Source organism: Aspergillus piperis (genome assembly GCF_003184755.1).
Source record: "Aspergillus piperis CBS 112811 unplaced genomic scaffold BO85scaffold_3, whole genome shotgun sequence".
Lineage (NCBI taxonomy): Eukaryota > Fungi > Ascomycota > Eurotiomycetes > Eurotiales > Aspergillaceae > Aspergillus > Aspergillus piperis.
This window is the reverse complement of record NW_020291593.1, coordinates 877,251-894,786: the sequence shown is the minus strand read 5'-3', so window position 1 is coordinate 894,786 and position 17,536 is coordinate 877,251. Positions and strand designations below refer to the sequence as shown.

The 17,536-nt window shown below is 49.4% G+C and overlaps 5 protein-coding genes across 5 annotated transcripts; 3 read left to right on the top strand and 2 right to left on the bottom strand.

The window, feature by feature from the left end:
• Positions 1–121: 121 nt before the first annotated feature.
• Positions 122–1,673, bottom strand: BO85DRAFT_446214 (60S ribosomal protein eL6). The gene is made up of 3 exons (XM_025659455.1): positions 1,501–1,673; positions 880–1,215; positions 122–772 (listed from the first exon to the last, which is right to left on the bottom strand). Exons 1-3 carry the CDS (start codon positions 1,618–1,620, stop codon positions 620–622), a joined length of 609 nt encoding a protein of 202 aa, XP_025518978.1. The 5' UTR covers positions 1,621–1,673; the 3' UTR covers positions 122–619.
• A 291-nt stretch (positions 1,674–1,964) lies between these two features.
• On the top strand, positions 1,965–3,809 carry BO85DRAFT_414404 (uncharacterized protein). Its single transcript, XM_025657646.1, has 3 exons — positions 1,965–2,183; positions 2,272–2,837; positions 2,979–3,809. Exons 1-3 carry the CDS (start codon positions 2,133–2,135, stop codon positions 3,529–3,531), a joined length of 1,170 nt encoding a protein of 389 aa, XP_025518977.1. The 5' UTR covers positions 1,965–2,132; the 3' UTR covers positions 3,532–3,809.
• Positions 3,810–4,677: 868 nt separating this feature from the next.
• On the top strand, positions 4,678–11,142 carry cch1 (calcium channel protein CCH1; the record flags this gene model as incomplete). The annotated part of the gene is made up of 4 exons (XM_025663261.1): positions 4,678–6,288; positions 6,344–8,686; positions 8,740–9,403; positions 9,458–11,142. 4 exons carry the CDS (start codon positions 4,678–4,680, stop codon positions 11,140–11,142), a joined length of 6,303 nt encoding a protein of 2,100 aa, XP_025518976.1.
• Positions 11,143–12,761: 1,619 nt separating this feature from the next.
• Positions 12,762–13,427, top strand: BO85DRAFT_484805 (uncharacterized protein; the record flags this gene model as incomplete). Its single annotated transcript, XM_025663260.1, has 1 exon — positions 12,762–13,427. One exon carries the CDS (start codon positions 12,762–12,764, stop codon positions 13,425–13,427), a length of 666 nt encoding a protein of 221 aa, XP_025518975.1.
• Positions 13,428–13,909: 482 nt separating this feature from the next.
• clrD (histone-lysine N-methyltransferase Clr4) lies at positions 13,910–16,597 on the bottom strand. The gene is made up of 3 exons (XM_025654387.1): positions 16,467–16,597; positions 14,928–16,116; positions 13,910–14,846 (listed from the first exon to the last, which is right to left on the bottom strand). The coding sequence occupies exons 1-3, from the start codon at positions 16,512–16,514 to the stop codon at positions 14,392–14,394; spliced, it is 1,692 nt and encodes a 563-aa protein (XP_025518974.1). The 5' UTR covers positions 16,515–16,597; the 3' UTR covers positions 13,910–14,391.
• Between the last annotated feature and the right edge of the window lie 939 nt (positions 16,598–17,536).

Sequence of the window (17,536 nt, the reverse complement as noted above, 5' to 3'; positions counted from 1 at the left end):
AGCAGTAGTCGATACACACACAAAGTATACTACCTAGTACTATCATACCGTCATGCATCATAGATATGAATGATCTACTACAACTTGATCTACCCCGGAAGAAATAGTAGTGGATCGTCGATATAATAAAATGCCCAATTCTTTTGATATTTTTCCGCCCGAACCTGATATTGAAAGAAATTGGAATAGTCGTAGTGAACAGAGTGTAGTAACATAAAATTGAACAGCTGGAAATGGTATTCTTCTTTTTTTCTTTTCATTTCGGCTCAAAGTTATCGACTGCAAGAAGGGGGGGTTGTGCAAACGGCCAGAATTGCTGGAGGAAGACAGTTCAGTTTTTGGGGGGGAGATCAAGTATGAAATAACAACCGGTTTTTCCTTTCCTTTTTTAACCTCGGCATTAAAAAAAACCGCAATCCTAAGCAAACATGAGGCTCGAATCGAGTTACATATACTTCATGAGCTGTTTCCTCCTGCGACCCCCCTTTTCCTTTTGCAAGTGCCGGTTGTGGAGTTCGACCAGTTGCTTGCAAAAGATTGAAAAGGGGGTTTCTAGCCGCCGCCCCTCGCAGGACTCCTCCACAATAACTACCGAACCCGCGGCCGCCGCGTCACACATCTACCACTTCATCTCGTGGGGCTTGTCGCCGTTGCGGAGGCTGAAGGTGCTGGCCAGGTAGCTTCCGAGGAAAGCCTCCTTCTTGACGGAGGCGAGGATGGACTGGTCAACGGCCTTCTGGTCGCTAGCGCGAGCGCTGGCAACAACCTTCTTCTGTTGATTGAGAAAAATCGCTATATCAGTATTCATCCGGCCACTTCCGTATAGGTTGGACTCCTCTCGGAGGAAGAGCCAAACCACGGGTGTGTATGTGCACATACCTGGGGCTTCTCTCCCTGCTTGAAGAAAGCCTCCTCGGTCTTCTTCTCGGCCTTCTTCTCCTTGGTGAAGTAGTCGGCAGCGGAGACCTTCTCGAGGGTCTGGGCGTCAACACCGCTGATGTCGATACGGGTGCTGGTGGCGATCACGTAACGAGCGTTGACACGGCGGAGGGGGACACCGTTGATCTTGAAGGGACCGGTGACGAGGAGAACACCCTGCTCGAGGTGCTTGAGGAGAACGACACGCTTTCCACGGAAGCGGCCGGCGAGGAGGATCAGAACGGTACCGGGCTGGAGGCTCTCGCGGACCTTAGCGGGACGGATAGCCTTGCGGACCTATATGTATATAAAATAACCTTGTCAGAATGCCTGTTCCAATTCCTTCTTGCCCATTTCGAATTCCGGGGCCCCGATTTCTCCAAGATGCGATTTCCTTATCAACTCATGCGGTATAGAACACTGGCCCTGAATCCTTTGACATGTCCTCCAAATCTTCCGCTTTTTCACAAAGGAAGTTCAATCTTTCCCAATGACCAGCGCAAACCCGTCGCATTTGTTCATAACGAAACCGCATCTTTTTCCAACTGATTTTCTGGCTCTTGCACAGGGTGTGGTACTGACTTTCTTGGGCTGCGACTCGTCATCAACGGGGTACCATTTCTGGGCCTTCTGGGCCGGGTGAGGGACGGTCCTCTGGCCCTTTCCAAACTGCTTCGTCTGGCCAACAGTAGAGTCCGACATATTGGCTGCTGGGGACGAAGGTGGTCTGAAAAGAATGTAGGGGGAGGGTGGTGGTTGTCGACGGCGGGTGGTTGTTGGAGTTGATGTGTGACTTGCTACTTGCGCCCCAGGACGGGAAAGTGTGAGTTTGTGTGGACGCGAGCCCTAGCCGAAAGGCGCTAGTGCCGATTCGGCGCCCCTTTGATAGCGATAGCCCGATAACCGCTGCGTTTGTGGCCTCAGGCAGAACACGTGTCTTTTTTGCCGTCCGCCTTTCCGGTCATCCGTAGATACCAATTCCGCAGAAACCCAAGCTCCCTCCAATGTTCATCACGTTACCTGCCGACTTGTTTGCGGGTGACGAACTGACGTACATTACTGCTTCAGCAGCTTCTTCCGTCAATCCACAACCTACATTTTCTTTGCCGCATCGTTGGTGTGCGCTTATCATCAAAGCTCTAGCTTAGAGAATCTGTGTATATTTTCAACAGTCTTTTTTTGCTACCTTCCCTTAGCCTACACCATATTACACCATGTCTATAGCTCCGATCATTACCTTCAAAGCGGGTATCTGTGACCTCGAGGTTAGTTAAATATGAAGCTTTCCCCCACCCGCCACTGCCTCATTGCATTTCTATCAACATGTTGCTCACTCCATCTGCTCTTTGATAGACGTCCGGTGAAACCTCCGTCGTCAAGCCCAAGCCCACCCCCGGTTACATCTATCTCTACTCCGAAGATGAGCTGGTACACTTTTGCTGGCGCCCCAGATCTGCTCCCCACACGGAACCTGAGCTCGACCTGGTAATGGTTCCCTCGGATGGATGCTTTGTACCTTACAAGCCTGTCGACTCTACAGCACCTACCAACGGTCGTATCTACGTCTTGAAGTTCTCCTCCAGCTCCCAACGGTACCTCTTCTGGCTACAATCCAAGTCTCAGCATGAGGACGGAAACCCGAGCTGGTTCAGCCAAAGGGATCTTAAGCTAGGAGAGATTGTCAACGGGCTGCTCCAGGGTGAAGATGTGGATGTAGAACATGAGATCGCCAACCTTCCCCGAGGCGGTCCCTCGGGCGGCGATGACGACGAGACTATGGAAGATGTCGAAGGCGTGGACCATGACCCGAACCACAATCATGGAGGGAACAGTGGAGGAGCTGGTCCGGATGCGACTGGCGGTGATGTTCGGGCGGAAGGTCAAGGATCGAGGGAGGGTGGTGCCGATGGTGGAAGAGCGTAGGTACATATCTCGACAGTTTTATTTGTCTCTAGTCTTGAACTTTACTAGCCGAGATATTCAATATGCTCGGATATTCTGGTCACGATTATAGGCCTTCCCTTTCATGAATCCAAGCTAACTAGCATTTTGGCTCACAGGGCCGCCACTGACTCGGATCCTTCATCTGTCGTGCAGAGCTTCCTGCAATCGCTACATGGGGGCTCGCGGCAATCCCAAGACCCCGAGAGACCTTTCACTACTCTGCAAGATCTACTTACTACCTCGACTACATTGCCCTTCTTGGAATCTGCGGACGAACAAACGGTTGACAATCTCCTGAGCTTCCTGCCGCCGTCGCTGCTTCTCCTGGCGCAGGACAATGATCTCGAGGAAGCCGCGGCAGCTGATCAGGACCCGGACATCGCTCAAGCCGCCCTGGGATCGCTCGAACTGACGCAAAAGAAGGAGATTCTGCGCAAAGTTCTACACTCCCCTCAATTTGCGCAGAGTCTAGCAAGCTTGACGATGGCGATCAGAGATGGTGGATTACCGAGCATCAGCGAGGCTCTAAAAATTCCGGTTGCAAATGGAGGATTTATGCGTAGAGGAGGGGTTCCATTGGGTGGTGGTGATGCTGTTGAGGCATTCCTCCAAGGCGTTCGGGATCATGTTAAGGATTCGGCAGAAGGAAACCGTATGGACACCGATTGATTGGGTTCGAAATAGCAGTGATTATGTTATGTTGACAGGGTTCTTTTTATTTCTCTTATCTTTTTTACTATTATTATCTTCAGCCAGCCATTCTGTAACTATCCACTGATGTTTTAGGAATCCATTAGCGGCCTTGCATGGATGTCTCATCCCCTCCTAAGCAGAGAGGGACTTGTCATGGGTTATTTTTGGCATGAGGTGGGTGGGGTAAGAAGGGCACTGGTCAGTAGGCAGCATGATAATACTGGTAATATAAATACCGTTAATAATAATGTGTCTGGTGTGGCGTATTGGCGGACTCCGCCCGTTAATTTCAAACTGAATCAAGAAATAAAAAAAAAGAAAAAGAAAAGTACGTAGGGCAGAAAAGTTTCCGACTTGATGATCTCTTCCTCCACCGAGGCAAAAGAGGTGGGACAGATATCAATGGAATTGCCGTATCGGGAGTGGACACAAATGATCCATCCTGATCCTGTCAGGGACCGAACAAAGCAAGTCAAGTCAATGTCAGTCATCCGTACTTAGAATATTACTTAGATGCATCATGGGGGGAGGGAGGCGCATAATTCCCCTCCCGGGCGCAGCAGGGGGGAAAATCCCAAGTCAAGCCCCGTTCCAAGCCAGAGCCCATCCATATCCACCCTCAATAATTGGCCGTGTGTCGAACGAACTCGACCCGGACCATTCATAAGGCTCGGACGTTTAGCAATCACTGGGCCAGAGAACCTGGCCAATGGGCCATACGGAGGCCGCCGCTGCCGAATCCGCCCCAGTTTTGGCCGCTTTGGCGCCGTCCAGCCAGAGCTCCGCTGCGCATACCGAGCAATAATAACCATCACTGTGATCTGGAAGTCGACACGTTTGGGTTCCTGTCCCCATCATGCCCGCTGCTTCTTGACGGCTGCCTGGCTTGATTGGATCCTCGCCCACGTTTCCGCACGGGGTGCCACCGCTAACTTAACCAAAGTTCGTCAGCCCTTTCGTACTACTTTAACTTACTTAGGGAGTCTGTCCCATATTTTCCCCAGCGCGCTTTTACTTGGCCTCGGTCGTCAACGCTCCCCAGGGCCCTTCTGACATTCTTTCTTTTCTTCCTGAACAGCCTGCGATGTCTGCCTTCGGTTAGCACTCTGACGACTGCCCACCATGGCTTCAAGTAGCCATGACCGCGGCCCCGACGACGATAATTTCCACATCGATCACTCAATCCCCTTGCAGGATCTCTCATCGCCAGACCATGAACGTGGAGGTCCAGCTGGTGTTGCGACAAGGCTGGGCCGATCTTTGACCGGTAGGGGCCGGACAGGGAGAAACTATGAGCGCATAGCGGTGGATTCGCCCGTTGAAACGGCCAATGCGGCGGGCAATGCGCGCCCGCACCCTCACATTTCCCATGAAGAAGATGAAGACGCAATCGAAGATCCGGGGGCATTTGCTCAAGCGACTTCATTCGGTCTCAGTTTTGACCCCTCGTCCAGTACCTCTCTTGCCCCGACGCATAGTCGAGCACCCTCCAGTGTTGACCTAGATACCGTGCCGCTCGACGGAGCCGAACACTATCTCGCCCACATCGACACCTACAACGACACCGCACGATTGACGGAGACACAAAACGTCCAGCCCATAAGCGGAGCATCCGGCTCAGACAATGGACATCAGAATGATCAGGGCGGTACAAAATCGGTTCAGTTTCCTGCTACCAGCCATTCGGGGGCACGATTGGGTGACGATCTACACAATCTAGAGGGTGGTTTCGTGGGGAGATCCCGCGGAGGAAGCAATGCAGCGGACAGGTCGCGATCGCTGTCTCCCTCGGCTTCCGGATCTGCCTTGATGCGGGCCAGTTCCATGATGAAGTCGATGTCCCAGCGTATTGTCAACCTTAGTAACGAACCTGAAGTGGTGGAACAATCGATCCTCAGGGAGGAATCGCATAAGAATGCGCGAATGGAAGAGCCCCCGGCACTGCCATCTTTGCCAGACTATGCGCATGATGCGCCGTCTACCAGTTCATTGAACAGTTCAGCTCCTGGAGAGAAATTGCCATCGAACAATAAGGCATGGCGCGGCATTAGCAACCCTCTGAGAGGGAAATCGCTGGGTATTCTAGGCCCAGATAATGCCCTGCGGATGTGGTTGTGTGATATACTCGTCCATCCGTTCACGGAACCCTTTATTTTGATTGTGATTGTGGTCCAAACAATTTTGCTGACCATTGAATCTGCACGCTCTGTCTGGAGTTATCCTCGGGCTGTCCGTTGGGGAGCAAATCCCATGGATTATCCTTACTTCGCCATCTTCATTATCTATACGCTCGAGATTATCGCTAAAATCCTCGTGTCAGGATTGATCATCAACCCTGCCGAATACAGCACTCTAGACCGGTCGATGGGGTTCAGGAAAGCAGTTGTTGAGAAAGGGAAGAACTTGATCATACCACAGCGGCAATTCTCAGTGCGGAAGTCTGCCATGTCAGAACAGCCCCAGGCTTCCATTATACGCACTTTTACGGGCGGATTGAATCAATTGGAGAATCAATTGGCCGATGACCCCCTCCAGAAGAGTCGCGTACGACTGGCCCACCGTGCCTTCCTGCGGCACTCGTTCAATCGGCTTGATTTCGTCGCCTTAGTATCGTACTGGGTGTCGTTCTTCCTCTCGATCTATGGAGTCGAGACTCGCCAGCAGCTCTATGTGTTCAGCATGCTGAGCTGTCTTCGAATTCTTCGTCTCCTGAATCTGACCAATGGTACTTCTGTAAGTTCTCTGTTGAATACACTTAGCCACGTCGTTTACTGACATTCGAGACAAGGTTATCCTGCGCAGTCTCAAAAAAGCGGCACCATTGCTTGCGCACGTAGCGTTCCTTATCGGCTTCTTCTGGCTTCTGTTTGCTATCGTCGGCATCCAAAGCTTTAAATCAAGCTTTCGGAGAACCTGTGTCTGGCTTGGCGTTGACGGTGAAAAAGATTACGCACAGAATGATCCAAACGGCTCCTTACAGTTTTGTGGAGGCTACGTCAATTCGACCACTGGACTACAAATGCCTTGGCTTCAGAAGGATAATACTTTCGGTTCATCTTCTCCCAAAGGCTACATCTGTCCTGCAGGCTCCATTTGTCTTGAAGGAGACAACCCCTACAACGGGACATTGAGTTTTGACAATATCGTCAATTCGCTGGAGCTTGTGTTTGTAATCATGAGCTCGAACACGTTCACCGACCTACTCTACTATACTGCTGACAGCGATTATCTTGCGTCTTCTCTTTTTTTTATATGCGGGCTTCTCATATTGAGTTTGTGGATGGTCAATTTGCTGGTTGCAGTGATCACCCACGCTTTTCAGGTTATCCGAGAAGAAAGCCAGCGCAGTGCCTTTGCCGTTAAAAAGATAGACACGACTGAGAGAGAGGATTTGGCCTCTCGGAAGGTCAGTGCGATCAAGCGTCTCTATGACAAGACCGAGTGGCTCTGGGTTTGCATTATCATTTTTGATCTTGTCGTCCAGGCTATGAGGAGTGCTTCGATGAGCGATGATCGGGCCCACTTCATTGACACCACAGAACTTGTTATGACTTTCGTCTTCCTTTTCGAAATCATCCTAAGATTTGCCTCGGATTGGCGCACGTTTCACAAGAAAACGCGGAATTGGGTCGATCTGGGCCTTGTCGTAATAACGTGCATCATTCAGATTCCAGCAATCAAGCGTGAACGAGCGTACGATGTCCTTACACTCTTCCAAATTCTTCGAGTATATCGTGTTGTGCTCGCCTTCAAGGTGACCAGGGATCTCATTATGGTCGTCTTCCGCAATGCAGTTGGTCTGCTGAACTTGATCTTCTTTGTCTTTTTGATTACGTTCCTTGGTTCCATCTTCGCAACTCAGCTCTTTCGTGGGCAGATTCCAGAGGAAGACGCAGATGGCGATACCATAATCATCACCTTTTCCGATATCTACAACTCTTTTCTCGGGATGTACCAAATCTTGTCGAGCGAGAATTGGACAGATATCTTGTATAACGCTACCACGTACACAGTGTCATACAACACAGCTTGGATCTCTGCGGCTTTCTTGATAATATGGTTCATCCTGGCCAACTTCATTGTCTTGAACATGTTCATTGCAGTCATCCAGGAAAGCTTCGATGTCTCGGAGGATGAGAAACGGCTTCAGCAAGTCAAAGCGTTCTTGCAGCAGAAACAAGTCAACATGGCCTCGCAGGGAAACTTGTCTCTTTCCAAGATTTTCAAGCTCGGTAAGGACTCGAGCCGGTATAAGGATCCTCTTGATCACGGCCCAGCGGCACTGGAGATGTTGCTCAAGGATGCTGTCGTCCAAGAGTTCCTTGATGAGGATGAACCACCTGAGAATCGGCCGGGCGACAACGTTCCATTAGAGCAGTCGGCCACAGCCGAGACAGCTCAGCCAGGATTTTTCTCGCGCACCTGGACGAAGTTCACCACTTCAGTTATGCGTCGAGAGCCAAACCCTTTCTATTCCAAGCTGGATATCCCGCGAACATTCGACGAGCTAGACCCGAGGACGATGGCCAAGGAATTTGTTTCAGCAGCTGAGCAGAGGAAAAGGGCTCAGCGAGAGTATCTCATGCGACATCCAAATTACAACAAGTCACTATTCATCTTTGCGCCAAACCACCCCGTTCGGAAGCTATGCCAGCGTATCGTGGGACCGGGGCGTGGAGTTCAACGAGTGGAGGGTGTAGATCCCTACAAGCCTGTCTGGTATGCATTTTCTGCCTTTATTTACGCGGCAATTGTCGCAATGGTGTTGCTGGCCTGCATAACCACACCGATCTACCAGAAGAATCACTTTACGACGAACAGGGATTGGTTCACCTACACTGACATGGGCTTCGCGGTCTTGTTCACCATAGAAGCTATCATCAAGGTTATAGCGGACGGGTTTTTCTGGACGCCTAATGCGTACTTTCGCGGCTCCTGGGGCTTTCTTGACGGAGTAGTTTTGATCACGCTCTGGATCAGCGTCGGTGGATCCCTGTTCGAAGATTGGGGCGTCACTCGAGCGATTGGAGCATTTAAGGCGCTTAGGGCGTTGAGACTCTTGAATGTTAGTGATAGCGCTAAGAATACTTTCCATTCAGTGATCATTGTTGGAGGATGGAAGGTCATCGCTGTAAGTTCCGCACCTTATGAGGCCCCAGAGGCAAAATCTGATGCGCTTGACAGGCCGCAGCTGTTTCGATGAGCTTTTTGATCCCCTTCGCTATCTATGGAGTGAATCTTTTCGCCGGACGAATGGTGTCATGCAATGATGGCGACATTTCAGGAAGCCTGGATCAGTGCATTGGTGAGTACAAGAACACGCCTTTTAATTGGGATGTTCTCTCTCCGCGAGTGGCCGACAATTCCTACTACGACTTTGACAACTTTGGCGATTCCCTTTTCATTCTGTTCCAAATTGTCTCTCAAGAAGGGTGGATCGACGTGCAGGACAGTGCTATGAGCATTACTGGTGTGGATACGCAGCCGCAGGACTATGTTGCGCCGGAGAATGGGCTCTTCTTCATCATCTTCAACCTGCTGGGTGCCGTCTTCGTCCTGACGCTGTTCGTATCTGTGTTCATGCGGAACTACACAGAAGAGACTGGTGTAGCGTATCTTACTGCTGAACAGCGATCATGGCTGGAACTGAGGAAGTTGCTCCGGCAAATCTCCCCTTCAAAGCGCTCCTTCGACAATAAGAGCCGACAATGGAAGATGTGGAGTTACCGAGTCGCCGTTAAGAAACATGGCCCATGGGCAAGATGTGTGACTTTCATCCTCACACTTCACCTGTTGTTGCTGGTCTTGGAATACTATCCCGAGCCGGAGGTATGGGATCAAACCCGAGGTGAGTTGCTCTTCCCATGGCTTTCAAGCGAGTTATTCCGCTAATATGGTACAGAAATCATATTCTTTGTTTTCAACTTCGTCTACATTGCCAATGTTCTGATCCGGATGCTTGGCTTGGGTTGGCATCGGTTTAGCCGGAGTTCATGGGATGTGTATTCGTTGCTCTCTGTTTCCGGAACGTTCATCACGACGATCTTGAGATTCGTCTCGTCGAGCCAGGTGATCAACGAACTGAACAAGCTCTTCTTGGTCTCGATCACGCTTCTTATTATTCCCCGAAACAACCAGCTTGACCAGCTGTTCAAAACTGCAGCGGCGAGTCTGACGTCGATCGGAAACCTCATCGCCACGTGGTTTGTCCTTTTCCTGGTATTCGCGATCGCCATGAACCAAGCCTTTGGTCTCACGAAGTTTGGTTCACAAGAGACCGACAACCTCAACTTCCGCGATGTTCCCAAGGCGCTGGTGCTGCTCTTCCGGATGAGTTGTGGAGAAGGCTGGAACGAAATCATGGAAGACTATGCCACGATGAGTCCTCCGATGTGCACCTACGATGGTAACTTTTTCTTAGACGACTGTGGCAGTGCGCCGTGGGCTCGGACACTTTTTATTGCTTGGAACATTATTAGCATGTACCTCTTCGTATCCTTGTTCACATCCTTGATCTTTGAGAGCTTTTCCTACGTGTACCAGAAGAGCAGTGGACTCTATGCGATCAGTCGTGAGGATATCCGCCGATTCAAGCATGCATGGGCTACATATGACCCGGACGGAACCGGGTATATCACCAAAGAACAGTTTCCGCGACTGCTGGGGGAGCTCTCGGGGGTGTTTTCGATGCGAATCTACGATGGCGAATTTACTATCGGCCAAATCATGGAAGAGTGCCGGGTTGACAAGCGCGACTCGTTGCTTGCGCATCGGAGAGTGGTCGACGGGCTGGACTTGGACAAGATGGCCAGAATCCTTCGACAGATCCCAACGGACGTAGTGCGCAACCGCCGACAACGGCTGAACGCGTTCTATGAGGAGGTACTTGTGTCGGCAGACCCGGTGCGCGGCATCTCGTTCCACTCCTGTCTCATGATCCTGGCCCACTACAACGTGATCAGCGACAGCAAGAGTCTGCGACTGGAAGAGTTCCTGCGCAGACGGGCGCGACTGCAGCGTGTCGAGGAAACCATCCGTCGGCAGACCGTGATCGGCTTCTTCGACACACTATATTGGTCTCGCGAGTTCCGGCGTCGGGTTGAGCATAAGAAGTCGGCCCGGATGAGTGGTGTTCCTCAGTTCTCGGTGCCGGAGATCTTTATTGATGACGGATCTCACGACGACCCGGCGGCGACCGAGGGGCCACGAGAACAAGCACGCGACGCGCTGACCGGAGAAGAATCGTCGCAGCAGCCGATGCTGTCCCCAACATCCCCGACCGGGCGAGCCACACGGTACCAGCTGCCACCCATCGATACCAGTCCGCTGGGTCGGATCTCTGTCTTGAACTCCCCGGCGACGGAATGGTCCAGCATCAGCCCATCGCTGTCGCCTCTGCGGGAGCGGGCTGGCACGACGTCGTCGTACGGCAGTGGGGGAGATGTGCACGATGAGCAGACAAGCCCGGCACATTCGCGACAGAACAGCGCGATGAACGTGAACGATGTGATGCAGTCGCTGGGCGAGTCGGTGTGGGGCGAGAGTATCCGACGCAGCTTCACACAGCGACGGCGATCGGGGGAGTGAGAGAATAGATGAGTTGGTTGATATATGAGCGATGTTGCCACGATTTGGTTTTTTCTTTTTTCTAAATAGAGATGTGAACATGGGGATGATTTCAACTTTTCACCCTTGGTTTTGTTTCTTGGTTGATTCTCTTTATGTGTATTTGGTCTACTCCTGTTTTTTGGCGTGTCTTGCTTTTATCCCTTTCCTCATACTTACTAGCCGTGCCGTTCTCGATGTTACGATGCATCCATCATCTGCTGTCAGTCTGTTTTGTTTTTGGGTGATTCATTTGCCGGTCTGTGTGATCCGTCAGTGAGTGAAGAGAGGGGAAGAGAGAGAGAGAGAGAGAGTTGTTGATCGCTACGAGACTAGATGTTTTGCATAGCGGGGGCGTGTGGGCGAAAACCACTGCGTTGCTTGGTTCCGAGCGCAGGTCAGTTTATCCAAATGTGTATGTGTATGTGTACAAAGAGAGAGGAATAGATAGAAGAAGAAGAAGATGATGATGATGATTGATTGGTTAATATTCAGCAATGAACTTGGCTTTCCAGGATGCTTGGCATTACCGGATTGGGCAACGATGAAGGTTGGGTTTTTGAAATCCGGATGTAGGGAGAGAGCAGGCACGAACACGTATGTATAAGGATGAAAGACAAGGAAGGAGAAGATAAGAGAGAACGTCCGCAGGCGGAAAAGAAGGGGAGTGGGAAAAAAAGCCAAAGCAGGAGAGGTCCGTCGGAAGGGATAAGAAAGATAGTTTAGATGGCCGGATGCAGCAACGAGGGGGGCGAGGAAAAAGGAAAGCGTCCCTGCGTTCGGCGACTTCCTGAGTCGCCCTCGTTCAATCAATCATCTTTATCCCCAGTCCCCAAGTCTACTACTTTTTACACTTAATTCCATTTCCCTTTTTCCTCCTTCCTTACCTGCCGCTTTTGTAGGATTTGGATGCAAATGGGGCCCCCCCTACTAACTGGCCTCTGTCTGGGCTGTAGTTATAAGAAGGTTTAACTACTCCTGCTGTTGCCAGCTCTAGTTACTTCTGGCTGTTTCTTGTTCAGTTCCTGATACTACAATGAGGCGTGACTGACTCCTTCCTCTGACGTTATTGTCGTCACTCAACTGTTCATTTACTTACCAACTACAACTAATATTTGCTTTTGATCATTATTGTACCTGACCTGATCCTAATTTGTCTCCCCACATCATTTTCTGGCTGCTTTGCTTTGCTTTGGTGAGGCGAAACCCGACGGACCACCTGACTCGATCTAATTTTCCCTCCGAATCTCTCTCTCTGTTCTATTGAATTCAATCAATCAACATCCAATCTCATCCCATACATTATTGATGGTTATCTGTCAATCTTAATTACTTTATTATTCATATTGTCGGTCAGCCCGCACCCACCTGACATCATCTCATCTTATTTTATCCATCTTACTTTTTATTATTATTATTCTCTCTTTTCTCTTTTCTCTCCCCCCAGAGAACATCCTCATTCTCATTTCCACCTATTTATCTACTGATCCTCATCTATCCTCACAACCAAACCAAAAATGCGCCCTAACCAACCCACCCCCCTCCACCTCCACACTTCTTTCCCTTCATCATCCTCATCCTCATCCGACCGCAACAACAAAATGTCCACCTCAACACACGCAACATCAACAATAATCCCACCCCATCCACACCCCCCGACCACCTCCAACGCTATTCATGCCAACCCCAGCAGCGGCGGTGGTGGTCCATCCTCCCCATCCCTCTCCGTCACTCTCTCCATCCCATCCACCACCCCAACTCCACTCAGCTCCACAACAGCCAGTCCCACCTCCTCACCCACTTCCTCTCCCGTTCCCCGCCGCCGTCGCTTTAACAATAACCACTACTACAACAATGCTATCGGCAGCCTCAACACCACCTCCCTCTCCGACTACAACTATGGCCAAGATTACTACTATGGCAGAAGTAGTAATAATCGCAGCCGCAGCCAAAGTCCCTTCCGGTACTACCACCACCACCACCGCCCCTCATCCATGTCGATGATGCTGCTACGGCGACGGCCCTCGAAGGTCGATTTGGCCCTCTCGGAGGAGCGATCTCGTGCCGACGAGGATAAGATTGAGCGGCTGGGATTGGATTTGATGGAGCCGAGACCCGTGGATCCGTTATTGGGGGTAGGGTTCGCGTTGGATAGTATGGATGATAGTGTTTTTGGGGCGGTCGATGGGGGCGTGTTGGAGAGGAGTGGTTCCCAGCCGAGGTTTGTGATGGGTGGGATTTTTGAGGTTATGGAGGGGAGGGGGTGATCCTGATCCCTCGGATTATTTTATGATGAATTGTTTTAGTGGGCGATGGGAGATGTATTGGGGGTTTGGGATGGATGGAGTAATTAGGGTTGTTTGTTTATGCTTGGGTTTGAGCGGGTTTACTTGATTTTTGTTGATTGAATTGGAATTGGCGGATACCTTGTGAGTTGTGAATTGTGAATTGTGGAGTGGAGTGCAGTGGAGTTTACTTTGCATTATTTTTGTGTAGAGGGTTTGCTGTGTGTTTGATTGCTACTTTACTTTATTTCTCTATTTTCTGATAATGATTCTCATTTGAATCCGATTATCTGATTATATCTCCTGCTATGGACATATCATTCAGGACAATGCAACTGCATGCATATCTTGCAGATTAGCATACATAATGAACATTTCATTATTCCTTCAATAATTTGCTTGCCTGTTTCAGTCCACCTATCTTCTGCATCTCAGCATAAGATAGAACAATAACAAAATGCTGAAAATACACTTATCCAGTATCCACTTGTTTGTTACTTCTCTGAATGCCACCAGTATACACACACACACACATAACTCCGTAATTCTCAAATAGGAAGAAAGTAAAAGGGGAAAGGAAAGAAGATGTAATTGAGACCATCGGGGTATCTGATATCAAGACGAAGAAATTTCACCATGCAAAAGTTTAAACAAAGCAATGGAGTATGTTGAACACCTTCCCCAGAGAATAATATGCAATGCGAGGCAAGAACGCAGGAAGATGCCTAACAACACCATGGGGTCAAAAAAGAAGAAAGGGATAATGGCATGTTTTTACCTGATCTCAACAGTAGAAGCAGGCATAATGCAATCAATCAATACGGCTGATCGTCGACTCAACGCGCACTCCATGTCATGTCATATGACGATATCGACAAGAGGGCTGAAAGGTTGCAGAGTGAGTGAATGGAAGAAAAAAGAAAGAAGGAGAAGGAGAAGGAATCCATCACCCCCTCTTCGCCTTCCTCTGATTCGGCCAAAGCTGACCACGACAATTACTCTCCCCACAAAGACAAGGCACAGCATTCGGATCAACCTTCCTAACCTTCTCCCAGCCGGGATTATAGTCAAAGGTCAGCTCCGTCATGGGTGGTACATCTCTCAGCGCAAAGAAAGCTAAGTCGTACAGGTAATCGTCGGCGTGGTTGCGGGTCACGGGAATCAGACGACAATTCGGGTTGCACGAGTGGTTTATGAAACGAGTTGGATTTCCGAATCGGTGTCCGTCGATCACGTATTTGCTGTCTTCGCCGGTGGCGAGGAAGTCGAGACTGAATAGATAGGAGGGGCCTTTCTGAGATGTCGCGTCTTCGCGGATGTCGGCAACTTCTTTGGTGATTACCTCCCCTAAGTAGCAGTCGATAAATTGGCCTGCGCGGATCGGGTCGGGGGAGCGGAGGCCTAATTTTTCCTTCTTCGTTAGCATATACATATAGATATGGGGGATTTGTGTAAGGACTATGAGTTGGGAATGGATCATACCGAACCCTCGGTTGCCAGTCCAGAAAATCTCTAGTCGGACTGTCCGGCCATTCTGCACTACTCGATTCCAGCAGCGTTCATCACATCCACATCTCGAACTACATTCGTAGATCATGACCTTTCGTTTCAGGAACTCCGGCGTAAGAACCAGCAATCGCCCATCATCGTCGGCCCGCCTGTACGGCACCATTGGGTCATTCGTCTCCTCTTCCTTGCTGAGACAGAGACATCTCGCTGGATCGCAGAATCCGTCACAGCTACATCCCGCAAGGAACTCCTCTGGGACAGGCGTGACCCCTTGTCGTAGCTTATACGCATTCACAAACTCAAAGTTGGCTGCGAACTGCGCTAGCTGGTGCTGGTCCCCCGATGCAAAGGTTACTTGAGGGCCTCGGATCTTTGCGAGCTTCTGCTGCAGGGTCTGGTGCAGCTGGGCGTTGATATCCGGTTTAGATGTGAGTAGTGGGCCAGGGGCGCCGATCGTGAATGGAATGGTTGCTCGATCCACTTTCCGGGCCACGGGGTATGCACCCTTCAAGGCACGTTTTTCATACGCGTCGGTTGGGTAAAAGTCCTCGGAGAGGCCGATTGGAGATGGGACCGAGATCACGTCGGCTGAATCGATTTCCTGTTGCTGGCGCCGAGAAGGCGAGGGGATTACTACGCTGAGAGAGATAGGGCCTGGACTAGGGGTTTGGAAGGAGAGGGACCGGCGGGTGCTTAAGAGGGAACTCTGCTTTCTGTCTTCATCCCCGTCTTGGCTGTGGTGAGGTTCGTGCTTGGTGGCTGCGAGGGTGAAGGGTGAAGATGAACGAGTAGATGTTGCATTAGACTTGATCTGCAGAGGTCCGTTTTCCTTTCCAGCAGAGGAAACGGTGTTAGGGTTAAAGGAAGAGGATCGAGCAGCTGTGACTCTGCGGTGACTTTGGATAGGCTTGACGTCCTCATCTTCATCGTCATCATCTATTTCGATAGAGATGGCGTGCTGATTGGCCCGGTTAGTCGGTTGTGGTTGGGAAAAAAGCCGTGGCTGTGACTGCGGCCGGCGGGGCAGGAAGGATGCCAGTAGTTCATCCACATCTTCAGATTTTCGTTTCGAGGGAACTGAGGATGCAGGGCGGTGGGTGAGAGTAGAAGGGGACTTGGGGATGTTGTTCTGAACATGTGGTGCTGACGATGGCACATGATTCTGGATGTATCAAGTCAGCTGATCCTCTCACGAACTATAGCAGGAGTGGTGCAGTGAATGAAGTGAAGCGAAATTGTTAAGGTCACAAGAACATGTCTCAACTTCAAGTATAACAAAAAAGAAAATAAGTGTGAGACTGTCAGATGTTATTTCTTTCAGGGAGATTGAAGAAGAAAAGAAAGTAAAAGATGTTGTGGCTTTTGTCTAAGTATTCACAACAGAAAATATCCATGCACGCAGTATAGCCGCTAGCTCACAAACTAGATAGACTACTAGCCGCACGAAAAACACCTGATAACACGACACCAACCAAACTTGAAAGAGCGGAAATGCGTAAAAGAACAACTCACCTCATTCCTCTCTTCAGAGTCCGAGTCAAGCGTAAGATCGATAACCATGGTGGTAGAGTTAACAGGCGCTCAGGTAGGCAGTAAATTCATGGGTATAGAACTATCACAAGAAAAACACGCTGATAGGAGCCATGAGACTGGTGGCTGCTGAAGATGATCTTAGAATAAAATCAAGTCTTGGAGTTAGGAGTGAATTAGAAATGAGACTAGGCTATTTTAGGCAATTATAAGTCAGGTGATTTATAAATTAATTAGTTTAACTATATTAGCTATCAGACAATACAATTCTAAATCAATATAACTGACAAATTAAATATTAATATTTCAATAATTACAAAGATAAAGGAGATGTGTCCTGAATCATACCTTATCCTGAACTTCTGCTGCTATGCTCGTTCGTGGTATCAGAATTCCACTTGATAAATAGATCGAGCAATTCTAAACTGGCCATTGTGGCCAATAAGATTATGAGAGAAATGAGAAAGAAACCATAAAGGGGGCTAATCGTGTTATCTTTGCATAGTTCCGCCCAGCCAAAACAACAAATGCAGACAAAAAAAGCATCAGGACAGCACATACCACAAATCTTCGAAAATAAGTAATAAAACCGTATAAACATATAGAATAATATATCCCAAATCGTATCTGATAAATTACTCCTAAATAAACACTCTAGTAAAGACAGTAGAGCGATTCAAACTGGCTTTAATTATTTCTTTTGTGCTTGTGGCATTATTTCTTGGCATGTCATCCGTGTCATGACTAATCATGTTGAAACATGGTTCAAGGTTAGTTATAGACAATTGGCACTTAGGTTCTCTTCAGACTTGAGAACTGTGTAAACTTACATGGACTTCAAGATAAGGTATATTGATCTGGTCTTGAATGTACCCTGTTATGCAATAATGCTTAGATACTGCACAACACCCTATACTTCGCCTCTTGGCGTCCTTTCGGTCTCTAGACTAACCAAGAAAAACCCTACGGCATCACGCTAAAGGGGCCAACTGGCTGCTGGCAAGTGCATAATCTGGCTTCCGCTTTCTGATCGACATATCTTGTAAATGAGA

Coding starts and splice junctions, on each gene's coding strand:
- BO85DRAFT_446214 (XM_025659455.1), bottom strand. CDS start 1,620: ATGTCGGACTCTACTGTTGGCCAGACGAAGCAGTTTGGAAAGGGCCAG. Junction 1,216..1,500: donor ACGAGTCGCAGCCCAAGAAA/GTCAGTACCACA, acceptor ATATACATATAG/GTCCGCAAGGCTATCCGTCC. Junction 773..879: donor AGCAGGGAGAGAAGCCCCAG/GTATGTGCACAT, acceptor CTCAATCAACAG/AAGAAGGTTGTTGCCAGCGC.
- BO85DRAFT_414404 (XM_025657646.1), top strand. CDS start 2,133: ATGTCTATAGCTCCGATCATTACCTTCAAAGCGGGTATCTGTGACCTC. Junction 2,184..2,271: donor CGGGTATCTGTGACCTCGAG/GTTAGTTAAATA, acceptor GCTCTTTGATAG/ACGTCCGGTGAAACCTCCGT. Junction 2,838..2,978: donor GGTGCCGATGGTGGAAGAGC/GTAGGTACATAT, acceptor TTTGGCTCACAG/GGCCGCCACTGACTCGGATC.
- clrD (XM_025654387.1), bottom strand. CDS start 16,514: ATGGTTATCGATCTTACGCTTGACTCGGACTCTGAAGAGAGGAATGAG. Junction 16,117..16,466: donor ACTCTGAAGAGAGGAATGAG/GTGAGTTGTTCT, acceptor TGATACATCCAG/AATCATGTGCCATCGTCAGC. Junction 14,847..14,927: donor GACTGGCAACCGAGGGTTCG/GTATGATCCATT, acceptor AGGAAAAATTAG/GCCTCCGCTCCCCCGACCCG.